This window comes from Pezoporus flaviventris, unplaced genomic scaffold, assembly GCF_033815535.1.
Source record: "Pezoporus flaviventris isolate CSIRO_AGI_PZ_B2104156 unplaced genomic scaffold, CSIRO_AGI_Pfla_v1 ptg000107l, whole genome shotgun sequence".
Lineage (NCBI taxonomy): Eukaryota > Metazoa > Chordata > Aves > Psittaciformes > Psittacidae > Pezoporus > Pezoporus flaviventris.
The window spans coordinates 2,033,362-2,046,721 of record NW_026892655.1 but is presented as its reverse complement, the minus strand read 5'-3'; the positions used below and the strand labels follow the sequence as shown (position 1 = coordinate 2,046,721).

At 65.3% G+C, this 13,360-nt stretch overlaps 2 protein-coding genes across 4 annotated transcripts; both read right to left on the bottom strand.

Moving 5' to 3' along the window:
- Positions 1-64: 64 nt before the first annotated feature.
- TMEM98 (transmembrane protein 98) lies at positions 65-3,785 on the bottom strand. Of its 3 annotated transcripts, none has more exons than XM_061477475.1 (7): positions 3,687-3,785; positions 2,004-2,192; positions 1,691-1,822; positions 1,468-1,501; positions 1,277-1,392; positions 1,147-1,206; positions 65-286 (listed from the first exon to the last, which is right to left on the bottom strand). In XM_061477475.1, the coding sequence occupies exons 2-7, from the start codon at positions 2,132-2,134 to the stop codon at positions 82-84; spliced, it is 678 nt and encodes a 225-aa protein (XP_061333459.1). In that variant the 5' UTR covers positions 2,135-2,192; positions 3,687-3,785; the 3' UTR covers positions 65-81. The 3 variants fall into 3 exon arrangements, with proteins under 3 accessions (XP_061333459.1, XP_061333458.1, XP_061333460.1); XM_061477474.1 differs by lacking the exon at positions 3,687-3,785 and adding an exon at positions 2,899-2,955 and having other exon boundaries at positions 2,004-2,218; XM_061477476.1 differs by lacking the exon at positions 3,687-3,785 and adding an exon at positions 2,878-2,900.
- Positions 3,786-4,685: 900 nt separating this feature from the next.
- On the bottom strand, positions 4,686-13,326 carry ARHGAP27 (Rho GTPase activating protein 27). Its single transcript, XM_061477715.1, is given in 17 exon segments — positions 4,686-5,006; positions 5,107-5,212; positions 5,397-5,531; positions 5,648-5,725; positions 5,937-6,035; positions 6,348-6,461; positions 6,697-6,787; positions 6,857-6,955; positions 7,421-7,525; positions 8,285-8,372; positions 8,481-8,548; positions 8,651-8,746; positions 8,951-9,163; positions 9,336-9,397; positions 9,400-9,751; positions 12,058-12,722; positions 12,963-13,326. Coding segments are annotated over 16 exon segments (2,529 nt in total). The 5' UTR covers positions 12,703-12,722; positions 12,963-13,326; the 3' UTR covers positions 4,686-4,828.
- Positions 13,327-13,360: the final 34 nt, after the last annotated feature.

Sequence of the window (13,360 nt, the reverse complement as noted above, 5' to 3'; positions counted from 1 at the left end):
GGTCCCCCCATGTTCCACAGCCACGGAGCCCCCGCGGGGACACCCCGCCCCCCCCGCTCGCTGCCCCGGCCGGCGCCGGGGTCACATGACCGACTGCTCCTGGCGCAGGGGCTCGGCGCCGGGCGGGCGCTCGGGTTCGGCGGCCATGGCCGCGAGCCGCAGCACCGCCATGTGCTCCTCCGCCGCCGCCAGCGAGCGCTCGACCCAGTGGCGTGCGGCGGGCTGGCGGCAGGCGCTGCGGGTCACGAGCACCAGGTGAGTGACCGAGAGCAGCAGCGCCGCGGCCCTGCGGGGACACGGGGTCAGCCCCGGGCCTGCCCCACCCCGAGCGCCGCTCCGAGCCCCGCGGTCCGACCCGGCCTTGAGCACTGCCAGGGATGGGGCAGCCACAGCTTCTCTGGGCACCCTGTGCCAGCGCCTCAGCACCCTCACAGGGAAGAGCTTCTGCCTAAGAGCTCATCTCAGTCTCCCCTCTGGCAGGTTAAAGCCATTCTCCTTGGCCTGGCCCTACATCCCTTGTCCCAAGCCCCTCTCCAGCTTTCCTGCAGCCCCTTCAGGCCCTGGAGCTGCTCTCAGGTCTCCCCTTCAGGAGCCTTCTCTTCTCCAGGCTGCCCCAGCCCAGCTCTCTCAGCCTGGCTCCAGAGCAGAGCTGCTCCAGCCCTCGCAGCAGCTCCGTGCCCTCTTCTGCCCTCGCTCCAGCAGCTCCAGGTCCCAGTCCAACCCCTGCCAGGGCAGGGCCACCCAGAGCAGGGCACACAGGAACATGCCCATGGTGGGTTTCAGTGTCTCCAGAGAGGAAGGCTCTGCACCCCCCCATGCAGCCTGTGCCGGGGCTCTGCCACCCTCAGTACGAAGCAGCTCTCCCTCATGTGGAGGTGACACTTGTTGTGTGTTAGTTTATGGCCGCTGCTCCTCTTCCTGTCACTGGGCACCACTGGACACAGTCTGGCACCATCCTCCTGGCACCCGCCTTTGAGACCTGCACTGATTGGATCCCCTCTCTGCTCTCCTCTGAGCTAACTAGGCCCAGCTCCTGCTATCTCTTCCCATAAGAGATGCTCCACACCCTGATCACCCCTGTGTCACCCATGGGTGCCCCCTCCTCTCCCCTGGGGCTGCCCCCATCCCTCCCGCTGCTGTCATCACCTCGCATCCAGCAGTTTGGGGTCCAGCGGCGGGTACATGGATCTCACCACGTCGTCCACCCTGCCCATGGGATGCCGTTAACCCCAGGGGACACCACGGTGACCCCGAGCCCCAGCACCGTCCTCATCACCTGGGGCTGATGCGTTTGGCCACCACAATGATGTCCCCAAGGCTGGCGGGGGACTTCACGCGGGCGCCCGAGCCCATGGTCATGGCCACCAGCTTCTCTGTCAGCGTGTGGCAGATCTGGGGGGGGGGGAGACAGCAGGAATGGGGCCAGGGTGGGCACTTGGTGCCAGCGGTGCCACCACAGGGACTCACCTTCAGGATGGCAATGCAGTGGGACACCAGACCCCTGCAGAGAAGGAGGGTGTGAATCCAGGCTTACTCCATGAGTTACCCACCCCATGTGCCCCAGGTCCTTGGGGACATTCCCACCCAGAGACCAGCTTGGTGACCCCCAACTCTCTGCTACCTGCACCCCATGACGGGGGGTGACACTGCATGGGGTCCCCAGCAGTGGGATACACATACACACACTTACGAGGCGTCATCGACCCAGTCCTCATTCTCCAGGATGGCCTCGATGTGCGGGTTGGTGATGACCACATCGTCCAGCTCCAGCTCTGAGGGCTCTGATGGTGTCTCAGAAGTCCCCATGAGGTCCACAATGGGTCTGTTGGGGACATGGGACATCCCTGGGGACAGGGACACCTCATGCTCCCTTCTAACGCCCTGCTGATGCTGGATGCGTGCCTGGTGATGCTGACATGTCCCAGCACCGTCCCCAGCCCATGGGCTTGTAGACCCCCTCACCCGTTGGGGACGGGGACAATGCCACCACTGTGGTCACTCACTTGGTGTCGTAGTGGTGCCGGAGGTCCTTGGGGTGGCAGTACCGCTGCCGGCACACCACCACCAGCGCCACGAAGGATGCCAGGAAAATGGTGGCCAGCACCCCGATGGCCACGATGACAACTGTCTCCATGGCAGGTCCCAGGCAGGGGGAGGCTCAGGCGTCCAGTGCCATCCCAGCACAGTGGGGTCTGTTGTGATGGGGGACTGGGGAGGGCTTGGGGACACCACAGGGAGTGGAGTCCCCTTCCCCTGCACCCCAAAACGCTGACCAGGACCTGGTGTCACCCACAGATGGATCCCTGCCCCAGGGGGTCCTTCCAGATGGGGACTGGGGGGAAAGGGGTGATGCTGGGTGCAGGGTGAGTAGGATTTGGACACAGTACCTGGGGGGCTGCCCCCATCCTGGCACCATGGCCATGGTGACATGGGGCCAGGTCTGGGCCATGTGGGGCTACGGGGACCCCCAAACCCCATCCCTATGGGACCACAGGAACATCGAGTTTTGTCCCTGTGCAGAACCCCCCAAGCCTGATCCTTAGGAGTACTCAGGACCTGGACCTGTGGGGACCCCCCCAGACTGGTCTTTATCAGGACCCTCAGAGCTTGGCCCCCCATCCGTATGGCACTACAGGGACTCCCAGAGCCTGGTCCCTATGGGAACCCCAAGGCCCTGTCCCTGTGGGTCCCTCCCAACACAGCAGTCGGTCTGCAGCCCCGTCCCTGCCGCAGGACATTGGCCATCCCAGGCCCAGGGGACACCAGCCTGGGACAGAGCCGCTGGGACCCCCATCACCGCACGGGACAAGCAGTGGGTCCCCGCTGGGTGTCCACCCTGTGGTGGGGGACACAGGACCCCCCCATCGCCCTCCCTACCTGCTGCCAGCCGGGAGCCACCGCAGACACAGGGACGGTGCCACTTCCGCACCGGGCACAGCAAACACCGACCTTTACACTGTGACTAATGCCTGGGCCCCCCCACGGGGGGTGTGTCCCACGTGCCCCCCCCAGACCCTCCAGCCCCGCTCCCACCTCTTCCTCTCCCTCCATCCCATCCAAAGTTCAGCCAGGTTTGGTGATTTGGATGAAATTCCCAGCCCGGGTGCAGTTGTCCCTAGCCCGGCGCTGTCCCCAGCCGTGGGGGGGGGCACACACACACACACACACACACACACACACACACACACACACACACTGTGGCCTTGTACACACCCCCCCCCGCCTTCCCACTGCGATTAATGCCTTAAGAGGGATTTTGGCCACTAAAGCAGGTTCTGCGCTGTAACACCTTGGTGCCTGGTCCGGAGCAGGGGGGATACAGCCCCGGGGGGGGAGGCCTGCGAAGGTCTGGGGGTGTCCTATGAGGCTCGGGGAGCAATGTTTGCTATTGGGGGTGTCCAGAGGGGTGGGGGGGTAGCTGCTGGTGGCTCGAGGCAGTGCCTGGTCCTGAGCACCCCTGCTGCGGGGGGGGGGGGGGGGGGCACGGGGCTGATGGGGGTCCCGCATGGCCCGGCGGGGGGCCGCTGCAGGGGGGTTGGTGTCCGAGAGTCCCGCACGGATCTAAGGGGGGGACATCGGCCCCGGGGGTCCCGTACGGCCCCGGAGGTCGCTGGGGGGGGTCCGATCGGGGTTCGCGCCCCCCCCGTCTCCCCGGACCTCCCCGTCTCTCTCCGGCCCCGCTGTACCTGGAGCAGCTCCGCGGCAGCCGCGCTCAAGATGGAGCCGGTCGGGGGGCGAGGAGCGGGGCCCTGTCCCGGCCCTGCCCCCGGAGCGGCACCGCCCCGACGGGACCCCGGCCCGCCCCCCCCGCCCCGCCCCGGAGGGGCCCACGGGGGTTGGAGCCTCCGCTTCGTGCCCCGAAGTGTCCCCGTCTTGCCCCGAAGAACCGGCACTGCGCCCCCCGGAGCATCCCCTCGTGCCCCAGAGCATCTCCAAACTCCGCTGCATCCCAAAGTGTCCGAAATCTTCCTCCTCCTTCTCTGCCGTGCCCTTTAGTTTCCCCAGGGTCTCAATGCATTTCAGTTGTGTCCGTCACTGTCCCTCTTGCATCCCAGCCCATCCTGCTTGTATCCCAAATTGTTCCCATCATGACCCAAAGTGTCTTCACCTGAGAGCTGACCCTGGGTGATGGAAGCTCACGTCCTGGTGGTCACATTGCTCTTGTCACCCATTCCTGCTCTCTGTGGGGACACTGGCCATGGCACAGGGTTTGGCAGTGCCAGCCAGGAAAGGTGCCCCAAAGCACCACCATGGCCTGCGGTCTCGCTCCTCTGGGGATGTTGTGGTCGCCTTGTCTTCATGGGTGGTGAGGACACCACCATGGTCTCATCCCTGAGCCCCCACGGTGCCCCCATCATCCCCAGGGATGTCCCCATGCCCCTCCAACAATGCCTTGTCCTCTGAACTGGCTCTTTATTTGGGAATATGGCATTGGGATCGTGCCGGACGCTGGCTCCAGCCATGGCACCATCTTCACTGGCACTGCCCAGCCGGGGATGCTGGGTCTCTGTCACTGGTGCCACATGACTCCGTTTCCCCATTGACCAAAGGGGACCCCCCAAACTCCACACATCTCCCAGGGCTCAGCCTCTGTGGGTCCAGCCCCAGCGGGAGCAGGTAGCAGAGGAGGATGGGGTGCTCGGGGTGCCCCCAGCTCCAGCAGCCATCCCTCAAGCTGCATCCTGAGCAAGCCCGTCTCCCACACGGCCCTTCACGGAGCCCACGATTGCCACATCCAAGGTGACACAAGGTCAAGTCCTTCCCCTGAGATGCTGCTCCTTCATGTCCCCACTGTGGGGCTTGCCCCCATGCGCATCCCCAGGGCGTTCTAGCCGTCGGGGAAGATGTAGCTGTACTGGTTGAGGATGTGCTCCACCACCTGGTTCTGGAAGACCATGTGCATGGCCATGTTGCCCTCCTCACTGGCTGGGCGCAGCAGTGTGGGGCCGAAGACGATGGCGATGCTCTGCACTGACATGCGGTTCTCCTCCTTGTACTCGATAACCCTGCGGAGACAAAGGATGGTGTCACCTGGCCTGTTCCCAAACCCGTGTCCTGTCCCTCTCCCTGCACTGGGTTGGGTCTGGGGGAGTGAGGAGGTGTCACCTGCAGAGGTGGTGGAACAGGACCTTCATGGTGTCGTGGTGGGCGGGTGGGAGGGAGGACACCAGCTCACGGATGCACCAGCCCCGCCGCACTGGGTCCTGCATCTCTGCCAGGGGAGGGGACACAGGTGGGTACTGGCTCCAGCAGCCAGAGAATCCAACCTTGTCCCCATTCCTGTCCTCATCTCTGTCACTGTCCTTGTCATTGCCCCATCCCTGTTCCCGTCCCTGTCCCCATCCCCACCCCAAACCCTATTCCCATCCCCATCCCAGCCCTGTCCTGCGCCTCACTGATGGCAGCGATGAACTGCTCAAAGTGGCTGAAGGGGACGAGCGGCTCGGGCAGCTCGCGGAGGAAGAGCTTCAGCGCGCCGGTGACCACATGGACGTCCTCCCAGCGCCCGTCATCCAGGTCCAGCTGCTCATCTGCAGGACAGGACAGCACCTCAGGTGGGTCCCAGGGCCCCGCAGGGGTCCCCATCCCATCCCTCTCCACGGGTTCTATCCCCTTAGTCCCCTGGTGGCACTGCGGGTGCCCTCACCATGCTCCACTTTGTAGCGCAGTTTCTGGATGGTGGCCAGGTTGCCGCTGACCCGGTACAGCCCATCGATGTCCAGACCTGGCAGAAGACAATGGTGGAGATGGAGGAAAGCTCCTGGTACACCACAACCCATGGGATGTGTCACCAGCCGCCATCGAGGCTGCTCTGGGTACCCACAATGTCCCCACACCCCCGGGGCCCCAGGGAAAACCCCGCCATCAAATGAAGGCTTCACTCAGGGCTATCCCCACGCTGGTGCCCCCAGGCTGTCCTGTCCCCGCTGTGGTACCTCTCCTCTCCACGGTCTGGATGCACTGCAGGACGAAGCGTGGCACCGTGCCCCGCTCCCGCTCACACAGTGCCTGCAGGGAGCAGCCGAAGACCTGGTCTGGAGAAGCCAACAGGGACTTGAGCACAAGAGGTGACACCAACAGTGTCCGTGGGGGGAGCTGGGGGGCAGGGGAGGGGACGGACAGGGCTGGGGACACTGCAGAGGGTCCTGTTCCCATAGAGCTATGACACCGCGGTGGCTGGAGGTGATGGGACATGCCCAAGCCCATCACCAAGATGTTGGGTCAGGCTTGGTCCCCAACTTCAGCCTTGGTCATCTCCGCTCCCCTTCCAGCCTGGGGATCACCCTAAGGGGGTTCAGCCCCATCCCAAACACCCACCCTTGACATAGCCCCACCCGAGCACCCACCTTTGATGTAGCCCCTCTCACGCAGGGACTGCAGCGTCGGCCGCCTCTGCAGGAACTTGCGGAGCTTGTTCCGGACTCTGCTGGAGTCGCTCTCGCCGCTGGCATTGCCCATCACTGATGGGGACAGGGTGCACATCAGCATCATCCCAAAGGATCGGGGTGCTGCTGGCATGTCCCACCACCCCAGGGAGCTGGGGACACCCCACTCTGCCCAGTGGGCGTTTGCCGGTGCTGTCGTGCAGGGATGGGGACACAGATTGGATGCGGTGGGATAGGGATGAGGATGGAGGCACAGATGGGGACAGGGATGGGATGGCGATGGTCCCTGTGCCGCTGTGCCCGAGCTCACCTGCCCTCTTCTCCTCACCACCTCCCGGCTTCTCCCGGGAGCCGAACTCAGCCCCGCTCTCGGCATCCTCATCTCCAGAGAGGTTGGTGCCCTGCAGAAGGGGCAGCATGAGCCCCCCCATGCCCATCCCCGTGGTGTCGGGGCGGGGGGCCCTGCTCACCAGCCTCCCGATGCTTTCAGCGATTGCCTTGTGCCATGCAGTGATGATCCCATCCGAGTCGTGCTGGATGAGGAACTCTGAGCCCTCCCGTGTCCTCAGCTGCGGGAGCAGTGGGCAGAGGTCAGGGCGGGTTGTGGCTGAGCACAGCACCCAGCTCATTGCACCGATGAGCACAATTAATGCTGTTTGCTGATGAGGGGGAAACCTCCTCCCTGTGCAAGGCCCGAGTGGAAAAACCCCTCTGGGAGCAAGAACATGCCCTGGTACTCTTCAGGCTGAGCTAGGCTGGTTCTGGGGTTGCTGCCAGGGGGCTGGAGCTGAATGAGCATTCAGGTCCCTGCTGACCCACACCAGGCTGGGATTCTGCAACACCTCCATGCCCCCAGGGAGGGGACAGCGGCTGACAGCACAGGGCCTGCCTGGGGACGTGTCCCAGTGTCCCAAGGCCACCGACCCCAGCACACCCACACCACTGCTGGGATGAGCCGGGCAGGTGCTGGCATCCCCCCTGCCCCATGTGCAGCCCCTGACGTGTGACCGATGGTCCCAGGGTCTCCACCTCACCTCCAGGACGTGCTTCTTGCTGGACTTGTCCCTGCTGGCCCAGGCAAGGGTGGCCCCGCGCAGCTCCAGGGTGTGCTCGGGGGTGGTCAGGGTGCTGGGGTGCCGCTGCTGGAGCAATGGGATGGGGGTGGTACCAGCGGCACCTGCCCACAGGGGACGGGGACCCCGGGGTCCTGGGGGCTTCCCCCCATCCAGAGAGGCTGGTGTGGCAACCATGCCCTCCCACAGCACTGGGGTCTCTGCAGGACCAGGGCACATCGCTGCTGGTGGGGGTCATGGCCAGCAGCCTGGGGGCAGCCAGGTCCTAGAGCCGCTGTCACCTCATGGCACATCCCCAGCACTGCCCGGGGACCCCAGGGGTCTCCAGCTTTAGGGTGGCAGCAGTGGCAGCGTTACAGTGACAGGAATGCGGGTGGGTGTCCCCAGGGAGGGGACAGTCCCATGGGGTGTTCATGGGGGAGCCTTGGCTCTCCCCATGCCCTGGGCTCGCGGTGCTTCAGCCACCTCCATCCAGGCTCTCTCCAGCCCCTGTTTCCGCCCCAGACAGGGCCCAGCACCCACACCCCGGCAGTGGGTCCCTCCCCTGCTGCCGCCACCGGGGGTGTCGCAAGACCCACGGTGGCTTTTGCATCCGGTGGCACCAGCTGCTGGCTCTGGGAGGGGGAGGCTGGGGCCCACTTCCTCCTGCTCCCTGTGGGGCTCCTTGGGGTGCCCCAGCACCAGCTCCAGCTCCCGCATGGGGGGATGCGTGTGTGTGAGAAGACACAAGTGGTTCTGGCTCCATCCTGTGGGTGCTGGCCCCCTCGCATGGGTGCTAGCTCCCTCCAATGGGTGCTGGCACCACCAAGGCCACTGGGCTCTTACCAAGGCACCAGCAGCAGAGTGCTTGGAGTCCTTGAAGAAGGTGAGGATCCCGCCCTCCAGCACAGTCCAGGAGGAGCTCCAGTTCTTCCTGGGGAGCGGGAGGGGGTCACATAAGGGGACAGCAGAGCCCATGGCCCCTCTGCTCCCCAGGGCTCCCTCATCCCCGCTGGCACCGTGGGAGCCGGGATGCTCTTACCGGATCCGCTTCCCCTTGTCCACCGTCCTAGTCCTGTTGAGCACCCCAGCTTTTTCGAGGCTCTTCAACTGGAAGGCAAAGGGGGTGCAGGGAGGGGGGTTAGGTTTGACCCTGCCCTGCGGGGTGCAGGGTGGGGAAGGGCCGGGCTCCCTGCCCTGGTGCTCACCCACCTTCTCCTCCCTGGGCCCCAGTGCTGGTGGCGTGGTGAGAACCCCACTGTCCAGGCTGGAGCTGCTGCTGGCCTGGGCTGGGCGGCCCCATGGCCCCTGGAAGGGGAGGGTGATGCTCATGTGAGATGGGTGCTGGGCCCTGCACCCCCTGCACCACTGAGGGTGCTCAACCCTGCAGACACCCCTGCCCCCAGCCCTGTCCCCATTGCCATCCTCATCCCCATTCCTATTCCCATCCCTGCCCATATACCCATCCCCATCCCATCCCCATTCCCATCCATCCCTGTCCCCATCCCGTACCGTGTCGGAGGCGAGGTGCTCGGGGCAGAGTATGCTCCCCTCGGGGTGGCTGCGCCCAAACCAGCTTGGGGCTGAGCCCAGCTCCTCAGGGCTCCTTGGGGACACGCAGAGAGCTGCCTCCTGATCATAGGAGCCCACTGGCGAGCAGTACTTGGGATAACGCTCCAGCTCGTCTGGAGACAGGTTGGGATAATCTGTTTCTGGAGTGGGTGGCTGGAGAGAAGAGCCAGGTGAAGATCTTGTGTCCTGCCAAGAGCATCTGCATCCCCAAGCCATGACCAGCCCAGGTTGGGGCTGCCCCAACTTCATCATCTCCATCCCCGTCTCCATCTCTGTATCTCCACCTCCATCCCCATCCCCTCACCCTGTGCTGCCAGGTGCTCACCCTCTGCTCCATAGCTCCGTACCGCGTCCCCCCGTGGTGCTTGTCCTGTGCTCCTCCGGTGTCGGGGGGTCCCACGACGTCTCACCTGTCACCCAATTATAGAAAAAAGCCTGTCCGCTGCCTTCATCCACGAGCTGCTCCCACTCGGAACACTGCGGGCTGTGCGCTGGCGAGCGGGCGGGAGAGGCTGCAGGACTCACTCCTTCTCCTGCCTGCCCAAAGGGACAAACCCACGTGGCCTCGCCCGTCACGGGGTTATAGTAAAACAAGCGTCCAGTCTCCGTGTCCCTGTGGGTTTCCCAATGCGAACTGGAGCTGTTGGGCTCCTCTGGGGCTGAGCCGGTGGTGGCTGCTTCCCGCAGCTCCTGGAGGTTGAGGTAGATGGGAGCAGGCGGTTCCTCTGGCTCCGGCTGTGCCTGGGGGGGACGTGGGTGTGAGCCATGGGGCAGGGATGCTGGGGACAGCGCGAGGGGGTCAGGGAGCTGGATCCTGCCCTGCTGTGGCTGCCGGGGCTTCCGTCCTTCCTACAGGTGTGAGACTGGTTTGGGCCGGAAGGGACCTTACAGCTCCTCCAGCTCCGGCCCCTGCCACGCGCAGGGACTCCTTCCAGTACAGCAGCACCCCAGCCTCTGCCCCCTTCGCTGCCATCAGCGCCCTCAGCTCCAGCACCCTGCCCATCTCCAGCACCACCCCACCAGCACCCATGGCCCCATCAGCTCGACCTGCCCGGAGCAGAGCTGGGTGCTCAGACCAACAGCCCCATCACAGCACCCCAAAACAGGGCCCTGAGCACCCTGGGGTGCCCCACTATGGGGCTGCTCAAGGGGTAGGACATGTCCCCATGGCCCGGGGGGGTCCCCTCCTGGCACCCTTTGCTCTCTGCAGCTTTACAGCCCTGGAGCCTCCCTGCAACGGCTGGGGACAAAGTTCCCCAACGGTGGGCCTTCCTGATGGGGGGGGACACACACAGCGATGGAATGTCCCTCCCTGGGACACCCTGGAGCACAGTGGGACAATGGATCGAGTATCCCCAGGGACACCCCATCACCCCCCCGACCCCCTGCCACAGCGAGTGGAGCTGGAAACTCAGCACAAGAGGCCCCTGTCCTCTTGGGCACATGGGGGTGACAATGGGGGACCCAGCACTGACCCCCTCCCCCAGCGCTTCCCTCTCCCATGTGTGCATCCCGGGGGGGGGGTGTCACCCAACACCCCCACCCCAGCACACCCATGGGTGTTGCCTACCTGCCCCATCCGCACCCTGCTCTGTGCCTGCTGCCGGGGCCCTGGCCCCTGATCACCCATTGCAGGGGGCACCGGGGGGGGCATCAGGGGCTCTGCTTGCACTGATGGTGCCTGTGCCGGGCCCGGCACCCACTGCGCTTCCTGCTCGGGTTCAGGGGCGGAAGAGGCACCTCCGAGTGGGACCTTGGGGCAGAACCAGCTGGCTTTGGGGGTGCTGTCACCCTGGCGTCACCCCCAGCGAAGCCAAACCCAACCGAGCCAGGATCGTACTGGGATGATGCTGTGCTGGGGATGCAGCCGGTGCTAAATCCTGCCATGTTTGGCCCCTCTGGCATCATGCTGTGGCACTGGAACCAGCGGTGCTGCGTCCCCCAGCACCGGGATCAGGGTGTCCCAGCAGCCGTGGTGGCACATGGACATGGTGGCACATGGACACGGTGGCACATGGACATGGTGGCACATGGATATGGTGGCACATGGACATGGTGGCACATGGACAAGGTGCCCAGGCCAAGGCAACACCACTGCCCCAGCACCAGTTGGTTTTGGTGCTGGGTGGAATTTGGTGGTGGCACTGGGGTTGGGGACCACAGTGGGGACCTCCTGGATGGCGGTTCAGTGGCTTTGGTTGTGCCCCGGGGGTTAAGCCAGCACAACTGGGGCTGCAGGGTGAGAAATGGGGGTCAAACATGACCCCCGCTCACCAACAGCTCCTTCCCCCAGTGACACAACCCTGTGGGCAGTGCAACCCCCAGAGTGGGGGATGCGGGGGCTTGGGGGGCTGCGGGTGCCCCCAGGAGAGGGGAACGGGAGGGACACAAGGCCATGGGGCCCCCTCACTGTCACCATCTGACCCCATGTCTGCGGTGGGGGGGATTCCCCCCACCTTTGGGTGCCCTCCCCAGAAGGGTGCAGGGGGATGCTGAGAAGGACCCCTCGCTACTTACTGGCATGGGGAGTGTTGGTTTTGGGATGACATGGGCCCCTTATCTGGGGTGCAACCAGCACCCACCTCCAGCCATGGGTGCTGCACCCATGGGTGAGACACAGGCCCTGGGGAGGAGCTGCAGCGCTTCCTGGTTAACCCCTTTCTGCCTCCTCTCACTGCGAATGCTGCCAGGATGGGGGGGCACACACCTGAAAGAGCCCCCCGGGACCAGGGGCATGGAGAGCCCAGGGCGCCCGTGGGGGTGAGGCACAGGAGGTGCTTGGGATGGGTGCCTGATGTGGGGGTCAATCCACTCCCATGGTAAAAGCTGGCAGCTCTGGGGGGTTGGCTCTTGGGGTCAGCTCAATGGGGAGCATGGGGGTCCCGGTGGTGGCAGTGGTGCTGGGCAGCCCCTGGGTGCCCACCCAGTGCTGGGCTCACAGGTCTGTGCTGGGGACACTGGGGCAGGCAAGGACCCAGCACCCCCCCCCCCCCCCCAACCCCTCCCAGCGCCGCTTTAGGGGACAGCACAAGGGGACAGGACCGTACCTGAGCCGCGTGGCCAGGGCCCGGCCTCCTCCCGGCCACATCCAGGTCTCTGCCAGGGGCACAGAAGGTCTCGGAGCGGCTCTTGCTGAGTGGACGAGTGTGTCCTGGGGGGTCCCTGTGCGAGCCCATGGTGGGGGCACTGCGTGGAGCTGGGGTCACCCAGGCCAGGTCATCCAGGGAGTGCGAGGAGCGAACGGGATCCAGGGGGTAGGGTCTGAGACTTGGGGGGGCCCGAAAAGAGCTGAGAACCGGTGGTGAATCCCTCCTGGGCACCGAGTCCCTCCTGGGCACGGAGCAGCCCCTCTCCGGCTCTTCCGTTTCGGTGGCACCGATGAACCGATACTCGAAGGCTGGTGCTTGCTGCGGGATGAGTGTGGTCGGATCCATCCCGCTGTATCCCTGCGGGGATGGGTCAGGCGGGGCTGGGGTGGCGATGGGGGGCAGCTCCTTCACGTACTGGGCAGGGATGTAGAAGGGCCGCGCATCCCCGCTCCTCTTGACATGCCACCAGTGGTGGTTGGTTCTCTTCAGCAGGACGTAGCGCTCGTTTGGCTTGATGGAGACCAAGGTCCCGTCCTTGGCTCGGTACTCAAAGCCGTATTCCACCAGCACCAGCACCTCCTCCGCGGGCACCGCCGCCTCCATGGCTGCTCCGGCACCTCTGCCTGTGGGATATGGGGCAGGGAAGGGGTGAGGGCAGCTCCCAACCCCTTTGGGGCATGTGGGAACCACGCTGGGGCCTCCCTGCTCAGCCTCAGCCCCTCGCAGCCATTCCACAAACCACCCAAACCTGCCCCAAACCGCCCTAGGGGTCGCTGCCGTGCCCTCACCCCCATCCTCCAGCCCCCAAAGCCACTGAGCCCCAGGTCCCACAGCCCCAAGGCCACCAAGCCCCCAAACCCCACCTCCAGCGGTGCTGGGGTGTGCGGCAGCAGGTCCCGCTCGTGCTCGTGGGTCCTGCTCGTGCCTGCGCTGGGCTGGTCCCAACTCGCCCCGGTTTCCTGCCGTGTCGATGGATGGGGCTGGGCTTGGGGCTGGTGCTGGGTGCCTGGCCCCATGAGCAGAGGGGTCCCGGCCGGGTCCTCCCCACAGGGTGGGAGGGAAGGACGGTGCTGGAGGAAACGGCTCCTCAGGAGGTTCCTGCCGCAGGAAGGGCCCTGCCCCGCGGCTCAGCTGGGATCTCGCCGCCGCCGTCGGATCCGGTGCAGCCTCGTTGGGCAGGAGGATGGGACCCACGTTATGGGGGTCCCGGGGGTACTGCCCTGGCCTGGGCTTTGCCCCCAGGTCCCCAAGTGCTTGTGGG